The sequence below is a fragment of the Anastrepha obliqua genome, chromosome 1, assembly GCF_027943255.1.
Source record: "Anastrepha obliqua isolate idAnaObli1 chromosome 1, idAnaObli1_1.0, whole genome shotgun sequence".
NCBI lineage: Eukaryota > Metazoa > Arthropoda > Insecta > Diptera > Tephritidae > Anastrepha > Anastrepha obliqua.
This window is the reverse complement of record NC_072892.1, coordinates 94,760,419-94,784,366: the sequence shown is the minus strand read 5'-3', so window position 1 is coordinate 94,784,366 and position 23,948 is coordinate 94,760,419. Positions and strand designations below refer to the sequence as shown.

The 23,948-nt window shown below is 36.6% G+C and overlaps 3 protein-coding genes and 1 pseudogene across 4 annotated transcripts; 2 read left to right on the top strand and 2 right to left on the bottom strand.

Annotated features, from left to right (window-relative positions):
* The first annotated feature begins 4,018 nt into the window (after positions 1–4,018).
* On the top strand, positions 4,019–7,467 carry LOC129252931 (WD repeat-containing protein 36). The gene is made up of 5 exons (XM_054891119.1): positions 4,019–4,923; positions 5,000–5,321; positions 5,386–5,640; positions 5,738–5,914; positions 5,983–7,467. Exons 1-5 carry the CDS (start codon positions 4,093–4,095, stop codon positions 7,200–7,202), a joined length of 2,805 nt encoding a protein of 934 aa, XP_054747094.1. The 5' UTR covers positions 4,019–4,092; the 3' UTR covers positions 7,203–7,467.
* Positions 7,468–10,168: 2,701 nt separating this feature from the next.
* Positions 10,169–11,635, bottom strand: LOC129253530 (jerky protein homolog-like; annotated as a pseudogene).
* A 5,640-nt stretch (positions 11,636–17,275) lies between these two features.
* On the bottom strand, positions 17,276–20,544 carry LOC129252930 (dnaJ homolog subfamily A member 4). Of its 2 annotated transcripts, none has more exons than XM_054891118.1 (3): positions 20,243–20,544; positions 17,927–19,106; positions 17,276–17,858 (listed from the first exon to the last, which is right to left on the bottom strand). In XM_054891118.1, the coding sequence occupies exons 2-3, from the start codon at positions 19,019–19,021 to the stop codon at positions 17,745–17,747; spliced, it is 1,209 nt and encodes a 402-aa protein (XP_054747093.1). In that variant the 5' UTR covers positions 19,022–19,106; positions 20,243–20,544; the 3' UTR covers positions 17,276–17,744. The 2 variants fall into 2 exon arrangements, with proteins under 2 accessions (XP_054747093.1, XP_054747092.1); XM_054891117.1 differs by having other exon boundaries at positions 20,393–20,544.
* A 2,808-nt stretch (positions 20,545–23,352) lies between these two features.
* LOC129252857 (28S ribosomal protein S21, mitochondrial) lies at positions 23,353–23,916 on the top strand. Its single transcript, XM_054890990.1, has 2 exons — positions 23,353–23,611; positions 23,682–23,916. Exons 1-2 carry the CDS (start codon positions 23,465–23,467, stop codon positions 23,796–23,798), a joined length of 264 nt encoding a protein of 87 aa, XP_054746965.1. The 5' UTR covers positions 23,353–23,464; the 3' UTR covers positions 23,799–23,916.
* The last annotated feature ends 32 nt before the right edge of the window (positions 23,917–23,948 follow it).

The following is a 23,948-nucleotide window of genomic DNA, read 5'->3' as shown; positions in this document are numbered from 1 at the left end:
AACCAGCAAACTAATGCAGATAAACTGACGAAATCACACTTAGAAAGTAACTTTTTCATGGTATGAACAGGAACTTGCTGGGTGGGAGCGTAAAGATCAAACAGAAATGATTCTAACAGCGGGTGGTGGCAGTTAGGTGCAACTTCTGACATATTGCAACAGGATAGTGACTGATATTAAGCCTAGTGCTCAACTCAGCTGATAAACGATCAATTTTTGTAGAAGGTGGAAATGCCACTCATTTGCCTGATCAATGTAAGTACATATTAGCAGTTTGGCAGCTCTGCCGCAGAACGGAATGAATTTGACATTATTGAGAGAAAAAAAACAAAACCACAAGCAGAAAACGTTAATCCCTCTCTCGTTCTCTGCCATAAGTTTAAACGCACAATTTTACAGGCTAAAATTCAGATTTAAAAATTCTCCACAGTTGAAAATCTGTCCTCAATGTCAAACCTAGTTTAAGTGCTCAACTGCACCATGAATCTAGTTTTGATAGCACAAAAGCAATTATCAGATATCGTCATGCCTCTTAGTTTATTGCATTCTTAATATACATACATACATCGATTGACAAATATTTCAACGTCTACCAGCCGCAGCCTAGTACCTACAAAGAACAAATTTTTAAAACGTGAAATTCTCGCATTATGTCCATTCAGGACATCTAGGATTCACGAATAGCGTAATGTAAATTGTTCTTAGAACGACTTTTGGAATTCTTTACCTTGGTGATACCGAGCATAGCGAAGAGCTGTTGATGATAGCCGTGAATCAAAGTAGAAGGCAACATTGTCTGGGTCATGACAATCGTAAGTAGTAGTACTAACTTTCTTTTCCAGGCAAAATAGCGAAACTCATGTTGATAGCCAAAATCTTTAGAATTTTTCTATCATTAAAAGCAAAGTTTGTACGTACGTATGTACATATGCACTAAATATTGATGACCATACATTCATTGAATCTTCTACTCAAATTTCGATATTCGAGGTGTGATAGCACATCATGACTTCTTCCCAAAAAGCATCTGGTATGAATCCCTTTTGAGTCAATTAATGAATCCCTTTTGAGTCAATTAAAGTATTTCAACTACTGGCAGCTATAAATGCGATAGAGGAAATCGCATACTTATAAAAAATGTATCAAAGAATAAGAAAAATGTGTATTGCAACTTAATTATGATGAAAAGCTAGAGATTATGTATATTCTTGATAATCCTCTTAATAATAAATAAAACCCCTTTTTCAAACCGAGCTCGAGCTATTACAATTTAGTATTCGGGTATACTTCGCATTTACTTTTGTAAAATGACCGAATGAACCACCCAGCTACCGCGATGGCAAGCGTATGAAACTCGATAAAGTATTACTCTATATTGTATTAATTGTTTCATGTTGATATTCATTTACCTCCATAAGAAAATCCTAAATCCACAGATCTTTAAGTATAAAATTTAGTTAATGGCTTTAAATTTTATTTATTTATTTAATATATGGAAAATAACAATAAATTATTATTTTACAATAAAAAAAGGAGCACTAGCTGCCAGGGCTTACGGCTCACTGCTCTAATAAGATTATTTTTTTACTACAAAAGTTAAGCTATTAGAGTTAATTTTCTGGAAACGATTATTAGGCACTATCGACACATGAATTAAAGAAATTAAGTTATGTGGGAGGTAAATTCATAGGATATACGGAAGAATATTTACATAGATGTTTAAGTAAAGAGACTTATGGTTTAAATCAATTTTCTCAGATCCGCTCTATTTAAGTAACCTGTCATTTTCTCAATGTTTTCCTGAGAAGGAGTCTTTAGTATTTCCGATGGAAGATGGTTGTTGAAACTTGTGTTCCTGAGATTCATAAAATGCGTGCAGTCGTCCAACAGGTGTTTAACTGTTAATGTTGACAGGGTGCAGTAGGGGCAGGGAGGTGGCCTCTCACCAATTAAAATGTGGGAGTGTGTACCGATTGTGTGTCCAATACGGAGTCGGATGAAGGCAGTGATGTCCTTGGTACGGCATATGGCTTGATAGTTGGGTTTAGTGCCAGTTGTATTTAAGCTTGCATAATGGTGTTGCACTGTTCTCCATGCCTCAGTTCTTTTTGCTTCCAAATATTTATTAATTAGTCCGCAGATGTCCTTCTTAAGCATACAGTCAAATGTGTGCAACGGTTCCATTGCTGCAGCCTTAGCTTTTTGGTCGGCAAGCTCGTTCCCTTTAATACCAACGTGGCCAGGAATCCACATAATTTTGACTTTATATTGATGCTCAATTAATATGCTCCGTATGCTTGAAATAAGGGGTGATTTATTTCTTATGTTCATGATGCCTGATATTGTAGATTTGCTATCCGAACAAATGATTGTTTTTGACGTGATAACGTCTTATAATTCGATTTAACAGGCTGCACGCACGAAAAAATTTGTCGTTACCTTGCTCATATGTCGTTACCTTGCTCATTAGTGTTACCTTGCTCATATGTCGTTACCTTGCCCATTGCCGTTACCTTGCTCATTTCATTGAATGAACTGCAGGCGAAAGCGCGGAACGAACGACAAAGCAAACAAAGCAAACGAACGGCAACGTTAGACATCTTGCTCTCTCCTACTTAAGTGAGCGTATATATGTATGTATATGCGCATATGTACATATATAAATTCACGTATTTGTATTTGCATATGCCTTCTTATTGATTATTATTAATTTGATTTACTTGAAGAATTTAAAATAAAACCAAGTTTGTTAATAATACCTGTTGTTTTAATGTTATTATTATTAATTTTTTTATTATATAATATATGAAGGCAAAAATGTATGGTAATATTTACCATATACCTTATAAGATATGTTGTCTATACTATTACTAATATATATAATAGGCTCAAAAACTACTGGACCGATTTTAAAAATTCTTTCACCATTCGAAAGCTACATCATCCAGGAGTAACATGGTTTATATTTCATTTTGGAAATAGGGCTCGAGATATAGGTCAAAACGTGGACCCGGGTAACCTTCGGACGTGTATGTACAATATGGGTATCAAATGAAAGCTGTTGGTGAATGCTTTATTACAGAGTATTTTTCATGCCGCTCCGTGACTGGGGTCTCGAGATATAGATCAAAACGTGGACCCGGGTAACCTTTGGTTGTGTATGTACAATATGGGTATCAAATGAAAGCTGTTGATAAGTGCTTTAATACGGGGTAATTTTCATGACTAGGGTCTCCAAATATATGCGTTATCTTGCTCATGCGTCGTTACCTTGCTTGAACAGCATGTTATGTTATGTTATGTTATGTTATGTTATGTTATGTTATGTTATGTTATTTTATGTTATGTTATGTTATGTTATGTTATGTTATGTTATGTTATGTTATGTTATGTTATGTTATGTTATGTTATGTTATGTTATGTTATGTTATGTTATGTTATGTTATGTTATGTTATGTTATGTTATGTTATGTTATGTTATGTTATGTTATGTTATGTTATGTTATGTTATGTTATGTTATGTTATGTTAATGTTAACTCATTCTCTATATCCATACAAAATATCTATCAAACAAATAAAATTAAAATTTTCTTTTGAAAAATGCAACCATTCAATCAGTATTTTCTTATGACGTTATCACGTTAAACTATCGTCAGTAAACCGACTTTACAGACAACCTCTTTTTTTCATTAGTTTTTGATGCAACTATTATGGCATTGTATATTGCTATAGCCTCTGCTGTGTACACAGAACAGTAGTAAGGTAGTTGACCCTTCGTTATTGTTTCACCATCTCAATATTTATTGGGTGCTTGTCATGCAATAATGATGGATAGTGATCCATATCACAAAATATCTAAATATTCTGAAATCCATCAATATCGACGCGAACCAAAACACAATAGATATTGAGCGTGTAGCAGACGCTTAATTAAGATTTGTTTTCTCCACAGAAAATCGAAATATATCGATAATATTTTAATAAAATTAAATCGAGTATTCACTTATCGGAGCACATGTTGAAACAGCAGCAACTCAGAACCAGCAAATATAACATTTAATCTTGTAAATTTAATTGAAGTGGACAAATAAATGACCAACGCGGGTGAAACAGTGTCAAAGGGCACTATAAACGAAAGTTTAGTTAATAGCAGTGTAATCTTCCGTCAAAATCGAGCACTTGGCTTTGTTAGTAACAACGTTCCAGCTGTCATTCGATATGTTAGACGACGTAAGGATACATTGATTATCACCTGCATTGGGCGCGCCTTTCAAGTGTACACGGCCAACCATTTTCGATTGCTACACGTCGGTCCAATTCATCCAGATGAGATCACGGCTCTAGCTATGGACCGCGTACACACTTACGCTGCCAGTAACCGTTGTATTTATGCTTGGCGCGCCGGTAAACATCAACGACACGTGTTTCGCGGTCACACACGTAATGTACATTTATTGCTACCATTTGCTGCTCATTTGATAGCCGTGGATGAGGCGAATGTGCTGCGTGTATGGGACATAGCCAAAGAGGAAGTTTATTTAGAATTACAATTCAATGTTGATGAATTTTTGATTACTGCGATAACTCATCCACCTGCTTATCTAAACAAAATAGTATTGGGCTCACAGCAGGGTATGCTAAAAATTTGGAACATAAAGGAAAATCGTTTGCTATACACTTTTGCTGGATTTGGCAGCAAAGTGACTTGTATACAACCCTCACCAGCATTAGATGTAGTAGCCGTTGGCCATCAAGACGGCAGTATTATTTTGTTAAATCTCAAGTTTGATGAAGTGCTTATGAAGTTTAAGCAGGATTGGGGACAGGTATCGCAAATTACATTCAGAACAGATGGACCACCGATAATGGTGACTGCATGTTCCAACGGGCATGTGGCATTTTGGGATCTGGAAGATCGTAAGGTAAGATTTTTAAAATGGCACTTCCATAAAAAATAGTGAATATAATATATATACTGAATTTTGTTTCCTTCTAAAGATTGCTGGTCAAATGCAGGTACATGAAGATGCAGTTAGCACCGCAATTTGTTTCCATAATGAACCTTTGCTGTTTACCACTTCGCCTGATAATTCAATGAAATTGTGGATATTCGATATGCCTGACAATGGCGCACGTTTGTTACGCTCAAGGGAAGGGCACACTGGGCCGCCATTGTGTATACGCTATCATGGCAATAGTGGCACTTCAATACTGTCCGCGGGAGAAGACAGTGATTTACGCGTTTTTAGTACCATATCTGAGTCATTAAATAAGAGTATGGGCAAAGCTAGTTATAATAGAAAAAAATCAAAAAAGCGAAGTATGTTAATAACTCAAGGTAATAGCGATTTAATTTTAAAATGCTTTCTATGTATTTGTTTTAGACCGATTCGAAATGCACGCTTTACGTATGCCCCCAATTATTGAGTTCACAAGCGAGACGACACGAGAACGTGAATGGGATAACATAGCCGCCATTCATGCGGGCATTATACAAACTACAACCTGGTCCTTCTATAAAAATCGTATGGGCGAACACCGGCTGGTGCCGAGTAAATTCCAAAACAAGAACCGGATTGACTACAAAACCATTACAACATGTGTGACGTTGACTCACTGCTGTAACTTTGTAATCATTGGTATGAAAAAGCAAGCTGAAATGTAATAAATCATGCAAAAATGGTTATTACACTCCGAGTACAATCATTTATATCGAATTTACTTCTTTTACTATAGGTTATTCTAGCGGAGATGTAGAACGCTTTAACATTCAAAGTGGCCTCCATCGAGCAAGTTACGGCTCGCCAGCGCATAAAACAGCTGTACGTGGTGTAGTGTCCGATATATTAAATCAGTTTGTTATAACTGGATGTGGTCAAGGGCTTCTTAAATTCTGGCCATTCAAAGAAAACGGTATATTAAGACTTCTCAATATTCTAGACATGTACAAAAAATTAACTTCGACTTTATTGTACTTACAGCTGAAAAATATATCAAGTGTCTTAAATTTCCGGAAGGCATTTCTCTAATGCGCATACATCGTGAAAGTGCAATGCTTGCAGTTGCTTTAGTGAACTTCGTTGTACACATTGTAGATGTGGATACACGTGTAATAGTGCGTAAATTTGAAGGTCATATTGCAAAACTGAATGATATGGTATTCAGTCCAGATAGTCGCTGGCTTATTTCCGCAAGCATGGATTCTACCATCAAAGTATGGGACATACCATCATCATACATGATTGATCACTTCAAAGTAGACCGCCCATGCGTGTCACTTACCATGTCACCGAATGGTGACTTTCTCGCAACTGCGCATGTCAACTATCTGGGAATATATTTGTGGGCTAATAAAATGCTTTTCAACCAGATAACATTACGTTCCATAAATCCATACAGTAAAGCTCCTTACGTTGGTTTGCCAATAAGTGCCAGCGATGAGATGGATGTTGCAGATCTTATGGAAAATGCTAAGCTAAAGGAATCTAACGATGACGAAGACGAAGACCAGGATATGAGTGACAACGACATGGGCCCAGAAATTAACTTAACGTACGAGTCACCACCGCAACTTGGTAGTGATTTAATCACTCTTTCTGGTACCGCTGCATCTCGTTGGCAAAATCTGCTAGATCTGGAAGTAATAAAAAAACGCAATAAACCAAAAGCTCCACCGAAAACACCAAAACAAGCCCCATTTTTCCTGCCTACAATAGCCGGTTTAGATGTTAAATTTGATATGAGCCAAGCGACTGAGACTATGGATGAGAATAATGGGTCTCGAGTGCTACAAGCCGGTGTGGGCGGGCTCAGCACGCTGACAGACTTCGGCAAAATGCTTCACAGTGCAACAGACCTCAAAAACTATACCCAGTGTGTAGATCACCTTAAGAAACTAGGTCCATCAATGATTGATTTTGAAATCAAGTCACTGCACCCGACTGGCGGTGGCTCTTCCCGCATAATGGTCTCATTTTTACATACAATCGAACATATGTTCAATACGAACACTAACTTCGAGTTAGCACAAGCGTATTTAAGCGTGTTCCTACGTGTATATAGCATCGATTTATTGGACTTCGAGGAAGTCATTGAAGTTCTGGAACGAGTTTGTGAGTTGCAAGAGAAAAGTTGGAAGGTCGTTGAAGATAAACTGTTATTCGGTTTAGGGGTGGTGACAGCATTAAGAAATTTTGTGTAGAAATTGAATAAAATGTATTTATATATTGATAGACGCACGGAAGTGTATCAACGGCGGCAAATGTTTACAATTTGAGTTGCATAAATTGGACAATTGCGCCTATGTCATAAGATACAGAAATACAACGACTACAACAAAGTTGTACACCTTCCAGAATAATTTAACATGTTTTTGGAGAAATGCAGTTCTCCAAACTATTTTAAGAATGTACTCGTAGTGCTAAAAATAAAATTGTTTTTAAATACCCTACTTTGGAGATTATAAATTTCGACCACATTTTGTTACAACAGTTTGCAATGGCGGAAAAAAGCAATCTGCCTCGGATTTTACGTTTTATAATTTGTAGTTCAACAGCATGATTCAATAATAAAAGGTTTGCTCAGTAAGCAGCTTTCTCGTCCCTTGACAAATCAACCCCCTTAGCAAAACACTGGATTGCTGGCTCTAAAAATTTTGAGTTAAAGTGGAGAAAGGCAAAATTTGGAAATCCATAAATTAATCATGATTTTAATAGACTTCATGTTTTCCAAAGGGCTAACATTTTCCAAAGAGTTACAACAGAGATAATACTTGGATAATCCCTACACGGTTGATAACACTGCAGGCTTCATTGTAAAAAAGTTGGGATTGATGGAACTTGTTTCCTATGAGCCTACCTTCAAATGGGTGGTTGAAGTGTACAGAGAAGGCTTAGCAAAGCACAGGACTAGCTTTCTGAGAATTGCTAAAAAAGTTTTAATGGTACAACTATTCGGCATGCGACAGCTACTGGGAAAAGGTTGTTGCGGGTCCATATTACGTGACGACAAAAAACGTTTTTGAAACCAGGAATGTAGTTAAAAATGTAAGAATAATCGCGACTTGGAGGTCAAACTCCAAATACGCGAGGGCAAAGCATAGTAAGCTAAGGTGTAAATATGTTCAAAGTTTTTTTTAGTAAATAAAATGTATGAAAAATCCTTTTCTTCTATGAAAGCATTCTATTTTGCTTAGGTAGCATAATAGTCTCATATTGGCGAAACTTAGCAACTTCGCGATTGATGTTTTAAATTTAAAAATTAATTCACAAAATATAATATAGTGAAACAATTTTTTCAGCTAATAATCTATTTGTACCTGATAAATAAGTAAATATGTAATTAATAATAAATAGGGACATATTTGAAATATGTATATTTACATTCGCCATAAAGTCTGTTATTTACATTCAAATATTAATTAAAATTTATTTTAAATGATTTCTCATTATTTCAATCGTCTATACTATTTTTATCTTACTTTCCTTTTTTTGATATCTTCTCCAACTTTAACAGCTATAATTTTAATATTGATTTCATTATTAATTCTTCTATCTACAATTTAATTATGTACGGTAATAGTAAGCTATTCTTAAAGTCAATCATTATAAAAATTACCCATGGTTGTATGTTTGACTTTAATTCGTTCATTCCTTTTAAGTAAAAAATACTTCTTGCTACCATTTTTCCAAAAAGCGTGTAATTTATTCCACTTTCTTCCCCTTCTTAAATGCAACCTTTTGTAAGGAGTGTCAAAAATTGTATGTCACAAGTGAGCACACCTTAATTAAATATCAAACTTGATGAGATGTGATGGTATGTTTTTTTTTTGCTCTTATTAATTATTATACAATACTAGGATCGCCCGCACGTCGAAATTTCGACGTTATTTCCACGTTAATTTAGTCATACCTTTTTTTTAGTATTTATAGTCATAGAAAAAAGTTGAAACATATATAAATGAATAGCTTATGTTGAAACTTTTTACATGATATATGTGAATAGATGTAGTAAAATAAAATGTGAAAAAATTCCATTTTACCTGTATGAAGCGATCCTATATTTGTGTATTTCAATTATCATAATTTTTTTATTCATGAATTGGAAACATTTAATTTCTTGTATTACGGAAAAAAATTAATTTCGTTTGAAAAAGCATAATAAAAAACAATCATTAATTAATCCATCACCATCATTATTTCTGAATCAAATTTATAATAGTATTGATTCACAATATATAAGTTTCCAGTTGTTTTATCAACTTTTATGTCATGATACAAATATATAATATCTTGATATATCATAATACAGGTAAAATAGTGTGATTAATTTTACCTGCACCTGTATCTATTTTAGTACATTGTGCAAACCGTCTCCACATATGCTATCCATTGGTATATGTTTCAACTTTTTTCTCTGACTATAAATACTAAGAAAAGGTACGACAAAATTTTGCTCTCCGTATTAATATATAGATTAAGTTCAATCACTCTATCAATCCGACTCAATTTGAATATTTAACACAGATTACTTAATTTTCTTCAAACACTTTTTAGGTTAGATTTTTATTTAAAAACAATTAAAAACCTCAATGCAAATTACTTCAAATGAAAATTTTTAAGTATACTCTAAAATTCACAAAAAAAACTTTGCTTTTTTTTAGGAAATACCAAATACAGCGTACGTTCGATTACGTGAACTAATTCAAACCAAGGCAGTTCACGTTAACAAAAGTGTTCACGTTTTGGAATGCCCAAAGAGACTAAGTAAATATATTTTTTCACATTTAAATTCACATTTTTTCTTGTTTTCGTTACATATTAATTGAAAATTAAGTCATACGATGCTTTTATTTAAAAAAATCAGTCATCTTTTTTGTATCTTCTGTTTTTCTAAAACTTGAAGCACAGCTTTCTCCCTTAACCGTCTTAGCACACTCATATCATTTTGATCGACGTCTTCATGACTAGCCCATATTAACGCCTTGTTGAAAATTTCAACTGCTTCAGTCGGCTTAATTTTCTCCAGTTGCTCTGATGCGCTGTCATCATCGGATTCGTCCTCTTGTTGATGATCGTCAACTGCACTGCCCTCGTCGATATCTTCGTTTCATACATGAATGGCTGATAACGTGAATTCAATCTGAAATTTTTAATAAAAAAAGTTTTTTCAATAACCCACATACATATCTTTGAGCATATCTGCGAACACGAACGAACCTCAGGATTTAAACTACTAAGGAGATCGACGGTGTTGCTCATCAAGGTGCGAAGTTCAGCTTCCCATTTTTCTTTTAAAATCGCCAACGGAACATTATCTTCGGGATCATCATTGTTTACCGCAAAATTTAAAATACTGTTCCAGCACTTAGCTAATGTTGCTTCACCAACACGAAAAAAAGCCGCATCCAAAGATTTATAGCTGTTTTTAAGTTAATTTTTTTCACCGACTCGAGCAAATCAGACTTTGTCGCTGCTATTGAAGCTAGAAGGCTGATTCTGTATTGCAACTTAGTAATTTTTATTGCATTCTAATTCATCGGTTGAATGAGGGGAGTAACGTTTGGTGGCATAAACATTACCGAAATTTGCCCATTCTCCGTTGTCAGTTCAGCTTCATTTGGGTGAGAAAGAGCGTTGTCGATTAGGAGGAGAGTTTTAATTGGTAAGGCTTTAACCTTACCTTTCACCTTAAAAAACAACCAGTTAACCTTAAAAATCGGACAAAACTTAATAGGAATATTCACCTGTGGAACAAATGACTCATGAAACCATTACTTGAAAATAGCCGACGTCATCCAGGGGAATTTCGAGCTCTTATAGTCGGTGGGACACTGAAAGTTTTTAAAGCAGTGTGGATTCTTCGCCTTTTCAATTACCAAACGCTTAAGCTTGTGGCATCCAGTGACATTTGAACAGCATAGAAACGTAATTCGCTCCTTCTCGGACTTCACCCGTGGTGCTCTCTTCTCCAAACTTGAAGCGTACGTTTTCTCTGGCAAAAGTCTCCAGAATAACACCGACTCATCAGCATTATATAACTGATCGTTGCAGAACTCCAATTCGACCATTTTAGCTCTAGGCTTTTCTTTAAACGGATCCACTCGCTGAGGTTGCGAAGACAGTTTTTCGCCTGATATTTTAAGAAGACGAATACCGTACCTCTTCTTGCATCCTTGTAGCCATCCATCACTAGCGAAGAAGTTTGCTTCATTTTCTTTAAATTTTGCATGCAGTGTGTTTGCCTTTTCTTTCAACAATAGAGCACTTACTGGCCAGTTTTTATCTCGCATTCGGATAAACCAACTATAAAGAGCTCTCCATTTTGGGCAACTCTGAAGAACGCAATGTTTTTCTATTTCCAGGTCCACAATACGTGTTGTTTATGCATTTTAAAATCACTTGCTTTTTCGCTTTAATGTTACAAATTGTTGATTTAGCAACATTATATTTCTTTGCTAAAATCGTCACAGATGAGCCTTTTTTTAAAAAAGCCGAGAATTTTAGCCTTTTGTTTTAATGTCGAGCACACGGGTTTTTTAGAACTCATTTTCACCGGAAAACATAAGACGAAACACTCTTTGCAAAATCAAAACCGCGACTGAAATATTTTACTCCTTACATGCAATTACGAATAAAATGCCTAATTTATAATTAGGGGACTCCCCAATTTCAGAATTACTTTAGATCAATTATAAGCTACATTCAAATAATTGTAAAGCTAAATACACACCAGGCAACCGTTGCAGCAACACGGCCATGTTGAAGCAACCGTTGCCTCGTGTGTAGCTGTGTTGCCAATTGATTTTCGTGTTGCTGCAACCGTTGCCTGAAATATCAAATAAATTTGATTTTTGGGATAGGTTGCTGCAACCGTTGCTTCGTGTGTATCATTGTTTACTGCTTATACTCGTTCAGTTCGTTGAAAACAAGCGAAGAAGAAGGTTCGTGCGGAGTAAAATAAAGTGAAAAAGGAAAAAATGGCAATTGAAAATAATGAAAATTATTTTAATTTTATTAACGAATATAAAAATTTGAGAGAGCTGTAGGATATAAGTAGTGAAAAATTTAAAAATAAAAATTTTAGAAAAAAAGCATACGAACAATTAAAAAATGAATACAATAAAATTGATAAGAATTTCAAGTCCGCAAAAGAGTTTCCTGTTGCAAGATACCGCAAAGTTATTGCCAGTCTAATTTCTGCTGATATTGCCTCTCTCATTATGGTAATTATCTTATTTCGTTATTTTGGCCTTTACGAAGTCCAAAAATTTTCTAAACAGGGCTTCGTCCATCCTCATGTAATTTTTATAGTCCGCTGGCTCATTTTCCTTCAATTCTTTCAGCAGCCTCTCGTTCGAAAATTCGATTTTTTTTTTTTAAAGCCAATTTTTGTACCAAATTTTCTTTTCCTTCTTTTGTTGCATCTCTTCTTCCTCATTTTCGTACAAAAGTTCGTCAATTATAATATAATAATATTCGTCAATTATAATATAATAATTTTTCGTATTTCGTCGATCATTTAAAAAATTTAATTTTACGTATCTTCCGCTTGTACCTTTCCTGCACCACAGTTATACACAATACTGAGATTGAAGCAACGGTCGCAACGTGTTTCTTAAACAAAGGCAACACGTTGCTGCAACCGTCGCTTCAACGGTTGCCTGGTGTGTATTTAGCTTAACGTTTATTGTTCATATTATAGAGTTTTTTGGGTTTGTTCACGTTTTAGAGTAGTCAATGCACAAAAATGTCTGTTCACGTTTTGGGGTGTTCACGCTTCAGAGCGTTCACGTTATCGAGCGTGCGCTGTAAGTCGAAATATTCAGCCCCCTCGGCGGGTCTGTTATCCTTAGAGGGCGTGTCCCCAGGTGGGGGAAAAGGGAACACCTCCCAGATATGAATGGAAGGAGAGAAGTAAAATATTCCCGCGAACCACAAAAAAGCAAAAAACAATCTGCCTCGGATTTTCAATGTAGCATAAAACCACAATTTGAAAATTATTCTCGTTTTTGTTTTTTGTATAATTCGATCGGTCTATGTTTTTTATTGTTATTATTGTAGCTTTTATTACTTATATGGTACATTATTCAATTCAATAAGCCCGACTAAATTTAAATATTTAATATCAGATTACTTATTATGTTAGATTTCTAAAAGCAATAAAAACCTAAATGCAATTTCCATCAAATTCAAACATTTTTAGGAGTACTCTTAAGCCGAAATTTTAAATTGATTGATGAAAGCGGGCATTAAAGTCATGGAAGGTGCAAGAGCGAAAGCTGAATTTTCCCAGGAAGCACCGATTTGTGACGAACAGTTTTTATATCATTTGGATGATGTTACGTACATACATATATGTAAATGTACCTAAGGTTTCTAGGATTTCAAATTTAATTTACAAAACGGGAATGCATAAAACTAAGGTTAAGCAAAAATTAATTTTGAAACTGAAATAAAAAGCCTTATGATCGCTTTCAACAATTAATAAAACTTAACAGGCTGTTAAATTCTCAAAGGGGTCATACCTGTAGAAAGTGCGAAAATAAATTTTGAATTTTTAAGGTACGGACATGTTTTTATTTGGCTCTAGTAGATTCGGTTGTTTTTCTTTTTCAGTGTTTAAAATGTGATAAATCATTTGCGGGGAATGGATCGTTGATAGGGCCGTGCTGTCGATTTTGTAAAAAAAATTATTTCACCGGGCTTGCTGTGTGGGCCCTATAATTGAGTGCGACTTTAAACTTTTTAAGTTAAATAGATATATTTGTAATTTATGCCCGAAGTGTGTCTGTCCGCCGGAAAAAAAGACTAAATAATTTAACATGGTGCTGGCGTTTTAAAAAAAATGGGTGTGATAACTGGCCAAATAAGTGAATTGGAAAAGGAAATTATTTGTGCTAATCGCGCAAATTATAATAATACATTTGCTTTTACGGTCTGATTTCAATGCCTTTAAATCCAATTTTGCTAAATTACCTAATTAACTGCTAGAGCAAACTATCGAAGGTGACGCCCAAACTTTTGGGGTTGTTTACTGTCGGTATTGGTGTGTCATCAGCTTTGACCTTTAGCTGTAGTTTGAGCTCCTTCGTCCGGGGGGGTAAAGAGGGTCGCCATAGATTTAGTGGGGAAAGTTGGGAATTCTTCGCATTGAACAAGCGAGAGAGGCTGGTGAGGAAATCGTTCATTTTAGGACACAAGCCATCGATGACATAGCACAACACCATTATCGAACAATCGTCAGCATAGGAGACCAGAGAGATTCCCTCTGGTGGCTGGGGGAGCTTCGATACGTACACGTTGAAAAGCAAGGGTGAAAGGACACCACCCTGCACCTTGCTTTACCCTCATCTGTTTTGAGTTTTGATTTTGATTCGCGGATCACCTCTTCAGCCCCAGCGGGAGGGTCGACTGTATAACGTCATCTAGCAGCGTGGAATGGCTGACTATCGAAAACCTTCTTCGGGTCCAACACTACCAGGACAGTTCTCTCGTAGAGGTGGTTTTCGTTAAGCCCGCGGTTAGTGTTGTGGTGGTGCCGTACACTCTTCGAAGTCCATGCTGGTATGTGGCTGAGGTCAAGTGTTTCGTGTAGAGTGGCAGTAGGAGTCTTTAAGGAGGCTTTAAGAGTCTTCACTACTGGGGAAAGGAGAGTTATCGGGCGGTAAGACTCCCCTAGATTGGCGGATTTTCCAGGTTTCAGTATTGGGGCCACTCTCCCTGCTTTCCCCTTGTCAAGAGTCATTTGAGTGGCCATGAACAAGCTGAATAACTTTGTGAGAAATACTACTCACAATGGATTCAGGTTTTTCAGCATCAGCATGTTAAGTCCGTCAGGGCCAATGACTTTAGAAGCTTTTGCTTTGTTGATGGTCACCTTGGCCTCCTCCTTTCTGGGATCAGCGTGGTATGATTTGGTACGAGCTATTAAAACCAGGTGAAACAGTTGACGGTGCACGCTACCAACGACAATTGGCCGATTTTAACAGCGCTATACACCGAAAACGCCCAGAATATGGCGATCGGCGTCACAAAGTAATTTTTCTTGATGACAATGCACAGCCACATCGAATAAGAGCGACCGGGGAATTGGTGGAGACGTACGATTGGGAACCTCTAGTGCATGCGGCTAACTCACCAGACTTGGTGCCTTCCGATTATCATTTGTTTGCATCGATCTGCCACGCACTTTCCGAGCAGCGCTTCAATGCGATGATTGGTTTGCGGCCAAAGACGGCCAACTTTTTTGGGGCGGCATCCACAAATTGCCTGAGAGATGGGAAAAATGTGTCGCTAGCGATGGATATTATTTTGAAGATTAAATTTGTAACCATTTTTTGTTAATAAACGTTTGAAATTGAAAAAGCCCCAGTTCATAGGAATATACCAGTGGCGGATTGTTCGGTAGTTTTAGTAGCCGTCTGGTGGCACAGCATTTGGATCTGTCGATCGGAGGATGCAATATAAATTGCCGGCTAAAATAGCTCGCGCATCTCTTCGGGTCCGACGAAGTGCAACCACTGAAGCGAAGTGCAACCACTGTAATTTTGCTTCGCGGGTTCGACAGGGAACTTATGGTGGACCAGGGCTTCCTCACACCAGTGGTGCTTTGCAGATTTTCAAATGCTCTTTCGATTTGGTCTGCTTACCAGTTGCCAGTTGCCGAATCTCTAAATGGACATCACTTATTTTGGGATCCTCGAGATCGGCCTGGTTTTCGGCTTTCACCTCTGATATCTGGTGATATCCTGCTGGCTAACACGTGACAGAGGATATTTATATGTTGAATATTTCAAGCTCGGCATTGCCTGACCGCACAGCTATTCATTGACATTCTAAGGTGCAGTCCCTGGAGTCGATGCCTTCATTCACAAGACGATACTGCACTGTGTGGTGAACCATAAACGCTAGGCCATCACCACTGTCTCGCTCGCGATCTTGTCTGTGCACGTTATAGCCCCATCTGGTTATCAGGTAGGAGCTAGCGTGCAGTTTTGTTTCCTGAACCGCAACTATTGGGATTCCATGTCGGCTCATGAAGTCGATTATCTCATCACTCTTGCTCATGCGTCCGTTGCAGTTGAACTCAAGGACCTTAAAGCTCCTTGGAATGACGGTCGCTGTTCGGGGTGTGAGGGAACGCATGAGGTTATCTGCGTTAGCGCTGCTATGCATTCTCCTCTTGTTTTTGCGGCCTGATGAGAGAGGGCGGCGGTTGCGGGTGCAGAGCTCTACAGCAAGGGGCAACGTAGTCACGTGTCCAATCCGAAAAAGGCACTAGCCATTGTAGGTATTGCATTTTGATGTCAGATTCCGAGGTACTCTGGCCTGACGGAACAGACTGTGCGGGTACCAAGAGCAGGTCTTGGGCCATTCCCCATGCCTCTTAAGGCCAGAGCAGGTCTTAAGATGGTACCACCCGTCGCGCTGCTTGCATCAGAAATATACTTTGGGTCAAGGGTTGGGTTCAATGACAGCTGGTCAGAGATAGTTTACTGGGGCGGTAACGTAGCCATGGGAATGGCTATTTCTGAGTCTTTTGCAATACTTGTTTTCGAACTACAAAATAGTTTTTCTTCCCTTGGACACTTCTAGTATTAGGCACCATTTCCATTGGCATTGGCATTATTTTATTAGGTATCTTCCATGCGCTATTTTGAGTAGAAACAGAAGGTATCCAGGCAAAATATAAAAATAAATGGCACGATTTCGTCTTTCGGGAATTTGTATGACGGGATCATCATATACCCGAGGGGAGAGTTCTATATGTGTGGATATGTGAAGAGGCGGTTGGTATCAAGCAAAGAACCTTCACACACCGAAAATTCACTGATTAAGGGTAGGACAATTTTCATTAAGTAGGAGCGAAATTAAACTGCTCCAATATCCAGAACGTATTCCAAGAGTGAATGCTTTTCTGAAGACAATGATAAACCTCCGAGTATATTTCTGTCAGAAAAACTTTCTGATAAAAAAACTATCTGTTATTGTTGTAGCAGCATAAAAATTCCCCATATTTACATACGGGGATTACTGCTGGAGTGATAGTCCTTGGCCGGATATAAATCCGGGTCGTTTCGGTAACGTAGAACCGACTGTCGTGGAAACGAAAACTATCTGTCATGGAGGCTGCATAAAACTGGACGCCCCTCCCTTTGTCTCATTTTTGGAACAATATCAAGACATACAACGCAAATTAGAGAAGCTAGCCATCCAAACACCTAACAAATTATATACTCGCCAACTATTAATTAATCAATAAAAAGAAAACTACTCTTGAAGTATTATAGTATATTTGCCGTTAAAGTAACCATTTAAATAATTAATTTCTTTTGAATTTCTAATTTGTAGTCTATAGTTAAATAGAATAGCCTTGAAGAATGCGATTTATGTAGTACATTCCGTCGATACTTTCGCAAAAAAGGGCATTCCGAACAATTATATTGCGAGTTGTTCTCACAAAAGTTTATGCGATGCTGGCGAAGTTGTAGTTTAAAAAACCAAAACAACGGCACATCATACATATTATCGATCCAACACGTATACGATACAGTGATTGCTCCAGTAAGTATAAGTAAATCCTTTTTGTTATTTCGACGTTATTGTTGTTGCAGGCGCATTGGCTGGTTTGTTTGCTCATTAAAATTTATCTAGTTTTGTAGTGCTTCTGCATGTTCACGGCTTGTAGGGTTAGTTAAACGATTAAACATAATTTGTTTGATGGAGATGTTTGTTGTATGCGCTTAACTTGAAGAACATTGTTCTATTCTGGGTCCTTGCTCGTAGCCACGATCATCTTCCTCATATGCCATGCGCTGGTGTTGTTGTTGACGGCGCTGCTTAGGATCGAATTCCTCCTGAAAGATTAATAAAACCATAATCAGAATATATACGACTTTAAAATAACAGCATTGTAGGCGCTTACCAATTCGACTGTCTCTGCATCAAGTGGTATAGTTACTTCGGGTCTTGGGGGCAAACATTGTTCAAGAGTGGGGATAACTGTCAACGGAATAGTGGAGGGGAAAACAACTTCGAACTGAATGATCAAGCGACCTTTCTCCAGTGGATTCTTATACAGCGGCATACCTTCCTCCATTACACACTTTGTCATTTCCTGCTTGACTACCTCACCAGGTTTTGACCGTATTACAAGATCACGATCATCTAGAGTCTTAATCACGCGTTCAAAACCGCAAAGTGCTTCTACCAACTGAATTGGCATTTTCATCATTAGATCAGTACCAGCATGAACAAATGTCGAATGTTCTTTCTCATCCAATAAGATGATAATGTCGCCAGGTTGGGAATCAGGCTCATGATCACCTTCTCCATTGAATACAATTTTCTGACCATCACGCATTCCTTTCTCTATATGTACTTCCAATACTTTACGTTCCCTCACAGTTTTTCGACCATTGCACTGCTTACAACGATCTTTCTCAGATATCATCTCTCCAGTACCCATACATTTACGGCACACTTGCTCGGTATGCTGTACCAGACCAGGGCCAATCTGTTGTACACGAGTTTCTACACCACTACCGCGGCATTGCATACATTTCTCAATCGCACCCTTTTTGCCACCTCGACCCTCACATTTATCGCAAATCACATTCTTCTGAAGAGCCAATTTTCGTGTGGCACCATTGTACAATTCTTCTAGCTGGACTGACATCTGATGGACAACATCCTTACCACGGCGTTCACGTCGTCGGCCACCACCGCCAAAACCAGGCCCAAAGAACTTCTCAAAGAAGTCCATAGGACTGCGGAAGTCACCTGAGTCAGCACCGCCTTTTTTGATCGCCGCTTCGCCTCCCTCATCGTAGATCTGTCGTTTCTCGCGATCTGACAGCACTTCATAAGCCTGTGAAATTGCTTTGAAACGCTCACCCTCATTTGGGTTCTTGTCAGGATGATATTTTAACGCTAACTTTCTGTATGCCTTCTTTAGCTCATCACCAGTCGCGTCGGGCTTCACACCCAACAGGTCATAATAACCAGTTTCTTTAACCATTATTCTCGTGATTCTTTATTGCCTATGAATCGAATTAACAGTAGATTCACAGCTGCCCAAAGGAAAACAAACGAAAATGTACGATCTGAAAAGTGTAGAGAAATACACGAAGTGAGCAATATATATTATATATAGAAAAAAAAAAGAAAAAGAACGAAAAATCAAGTTTTTCTGGAAATTCCTCTGATTTATATTAGTGTTAAAAAAATTTATACTTCAATATTTCTATTTATGAATAGAATTTGACATAAAAATCCAATGTTGCAGTTCTTGTAAATTATGTAGTACATATACAAATCACCAAAATCTAGATATTTTGGAAAGTGCATTTCTCCCTACACCGTTAAACAATAAATCCATTTTTCCTTTAGCCGTCTTAAAATTGTAGATTGCACTAAAACCCCTCACATTTGTATCATTGCTAGTCCAAATAAATACTAAGCCCGAATACTTCATATTTACTACTTATTCATGGGTTAACGACTGCTTATTTTCAATAGAAATTTCTTTTAATTTCTGCCTGACAATACTATGCGGGTAGAAATCATCACTCCATTTTGTTTTTTTGTTTTTACCAGGTAGACAAAAATGTATTCCTACACACCTACGCCAAGATATTTTCCAAATAATAGACGAACTTTTCAAATATTTGCTGTTACGAAATATCGAGAAAGTATGTGCCTAACTACGAACTGCTTTTTATGTTAAAGAGAAAAATGCACATCAAAGTAACGAGTAGAATAGGAACAACCACATTCAGCAAAACTACACGAACAAAGCCAAACGACGGATTACGAGCATACTTCCGATTGTTGCAGTCTATTGCAGTAATATCGATTTTTCTTCGACACCGCCTCGGTCTACCATTAGATTTTCTTTGCCAAATTTCATTCGCTTACCCGTTACTATTTGCAAATTTTTTAAGCTATTAAAAAACTTTCATAATACAAAGTTCAACATGTTTAACTTTCGAACTATTGACCTGACGCCATGTTGGGCCCTGTATGTATGTAGATGATTTTATTATACCAAGTAAATGTCACTCCATCCCTTTTCTTTTACACTAGTCGTACGTATACAGTGAAAATTACATCCTACATTTACAATAATCTACATTACATGTTAAAATGGCCCTTGAATTACTTTCAATATCATGCGTTTGTCTATTTTCTTCATATCGTAAGTACGCAGTAGCATTAGATATTTTCTATTCTTAATAACCTTTCCTCCTAGAGTACTGAGCTTAAGAACAAATTGCCTTCACAAATTGTAAATATAATGCTTTAATCTCTTGTTTTGCAGCTGTTCTTCTAATAAATAATATACCAGCAACTCCAGAATAATTTACACAATACTTTTCTTAAAACTCACAATAGAAACGTGGTTACACTGCGATCAAGATAAACCACCGACGAGAAGAAACTTCACTCGAATGCTCGAATGCGATTTGGATTTTCAACTGAGAAAATGTGGAAGACCGAACCCACCAATTCCCGAACAGAATGAACAAATCAACACACAACCAACAATGACTGACGCATGAATCTTCTAGAATAGAAACGTGTGTGACGATAATGCAGTGCTCTTTCGATTACTATTTACCGTGTTTCATGAACTTAACTTAACTTTTGTACCGGTACTTCTTTCAGTATCTTGCGGTATGACACATAGTTTTGACCATTTATTTCTATGAAAATATAATATATGACGCATAAAAATCTAATTTATTCTTGTCGGATAGCACACATTTTTAATTTTGAAATATCCATTGTTTTCGAAAGAAATATGTATTCATATACATAAACATCTGTATGTAAAGAATGAATTCCTTAATTTATTTCATTAAGGTATTTTACATATATAATATATGCCTTATGCTAGTAATTATAGACCTTACTTGGTTCAATTAGGGATCTTATGTTATGACTACTGGAGCTAATGGACATCACTAATGGTTGCAGAAACTGCAAAACAACTGTGTGCCAGGACTGAAGAGGTGGTCCGCGAACTATCTGAGTGGTCAGCATTCGTTAGTCAGAAGAGGATAAAGCAAGGTGTGCAGGAGGGTGGTGTCCTTTCCCCCTTGCTTTTCAACTTCTACATCTCGAAAGTCTCCCAATCACCAGAAGAAGTTTCACTGGTCCCCTATGCTGACGATTGTTCCATAATAGCGTCCGGAAATGACATCGATAATTTGTGTTCCAAAGTGAAAGTTTCTCTCGCCAGCCATCAGATTGTTAACAAAACATAAACACTTGGTCATACAAACCCCGACAACGAGAAAAGCATTAGCTGTGCTAATAATTTATGAATTCACCTTAAATTTATATATAAAAATTAATTATCTTAGAATATGTTTTAAGTTTAGCTACCGCTATGTTTTGCTGGGCTTAAAAAGTTTTTTTATCTATTCCGAAGAAATTAAAAGTTGAAAAAATATATTACAAATATAGGGTTATTCAATAGGTGCGCTTCAACTTTTTTCCGATAGGGAGGGCGAACGACGCAATATTTTTTATTTTTCGCTTGTCATTTGTAAACTTCATTAGTATACATTTCATCATGGAACGCTACACACTTGAGTAACGATTGCAAATTGTGTTTATGAAAATAATCGTTCTGTTGCTGCTCCTTTAAAAGCATTACGGCCATTTAACGGTCCATTTAACAAGCCATCCCATTTTAGGGTTATGTGAAGTCATTGGTCTACAGTAACAAGCCGGCGACGATTTGTGAGCTCAGAGCCAATATTGAACGCGAAATTGCTGGAATTTCGGCCGATTTATGCAAAAGAGTGGTCGAAAATTGGGTTCAACGACTGGACTTCGTAAAACGTGCACGCGGTGGTCATGCAAAAGAAATCGAATTTCATACTTAAATGTATATGTTCAAACTCGATAATAAAAAAAAAAAATTAGTTAAAAAAGTCAAACCGTTAGTGTTTTATTCAAAAAAGTTCAAAAGTTGAAGCGCTCTTACTGAAAAAATAATTATTTCTTTAACGAAACTGATGATGAAAGTGTAAATTTTCAATACGAAGCAAAGGCAAGTAAATGCCATCTGAAAATAGTGCGTAATAGAAAATGGAGAGTGAGATTCCAAGCTGAGATAAGTATGAAATTATACCAAACACTCATCAAACTCAAATCATTAGTTTCCTTGGAGTCAAATTGAACTCGAACTGGTTTTATTCCCATAGTTTCCATATATTATTGTTATAAATAAATTTTTAATTCACTTAAATGATTTGTTCATTCTCGGCATCTTTTGACATATGGATTTCGGTTTCTTAAAATTATGCACAGATCGGAACCATACTTACACAATTATTTAATTTAATTTATTGTTCCTATCGGTACATTGTGGCTGTATAATTGATAATTTATAATTAAACATCACTAAGTATAGTATTGCGATTTCGTGTCTTGTCGGTAAGGCAGTGTAAATGTATCGGTTTTCATTATTTATATGAAGTTGTTGTTGTAGCTGAGATAACTCCACATTTCAATTTGCAATAAGCTATCGCATGCGAACTGTCAATTTTATATCGTTCGGAAAAATTATCGAGATGTATTTTAACATGAACATTTTATCGCATAACTTTTCATTCGAAAAAACTGTACAATGTACTTCGTTCATTTTCGAGCAAAAGAAAATAGTTTATTCTGCCTTTATGCGCTAAAAATGTTTAATACATATGCTAATGAAATTAGAAGAAACACATCGCTTTTGAATTCCTATTTTTATTTTGTAATTTTTCCACTACGAATATTTCGTATACATGAAAATATGCTGTGAAAACGCCACAGTCGAAGTTCAATTGCAGCGACAAATTATAAATTTTACGGGAAACCAACATTTTCACATACATTATTAATTATAAAACCTTGGCTTTTGCCTGCTGGGTTAACAATTAATTTATAAATTTTTCTTCAACGATATTTCTGTACAGTTAGCAAATACGTTCATTAAAAAACGGAATTTTTATGGTTTTCCTGAGGACTATACAGGAACCCTAGGATGTTTTGACTTTCATTGTTAGACTGGCCCGTCCTTGCATTTTCCGATGAGGATAGTGGGAGGTGACACGCTCCCTCCCCTTTTATTCATACATAATAAAGGAAAGTTTAGCCTTTATTTTTAAAAGTTTTTATTTATTTTTTTAAAGCCCTGGTCTGCGTTTTCCACCAACATATATAAAATTTGTCGAAATTGAACCGAATTTCGCCCTCAAAAAATAATGTTCGCTCGTTCTCTAAACAATTGATTTAAGCGACACCTGGTCGTCAAGTTTTGTTCACGACAGGGGATGAAAATAAATCAGCTGTTTGTGTCGCAATTGCCGCAAATAATTTTGTGAATGTGATATAAACGAAGTGATTAAAGTTACAGAATTTGTTATAAAGTAGATATATTTGACGATTATAAAATAAAAATAGTAGGATGAGGCATGTACAATTCATGGCGCGCACCGTGATGGTGCAAAAAAATAATGTAGAGGAAGCATGCCGCCTACTAAATCGCATTTTGGGTAAAGAGGAAATATTCGATCAGTTCCGAAGAACACGCTTCTATGAGAAACCATTTCAGGTTAATATCAGTCAAATCGCACTAAAACAAAAGGGATATTTGTAAATAAAACATTGACTTTCTCTTGTAGGTACGACGACGTGTAAACTTTGAGAAATGCAAAGCAATCTACAATGAAGATATGAATCGCAAAATACAGTTTGTGCTCCGTAAGAATCGCACAGAGCCATTCCCTGGATGTAGTTAATTTACGATTATTAATAGTAAACTACCATGTTGTCAAATAATAATATTAATAAAACAAATGTACTGTAAAAACAAAGAAACTATTCAATAGAGATAATGCATGAGTTTTGTTTTTGTAAGATTCGCCTTGGTTATTTGGCAAATGTGCAAT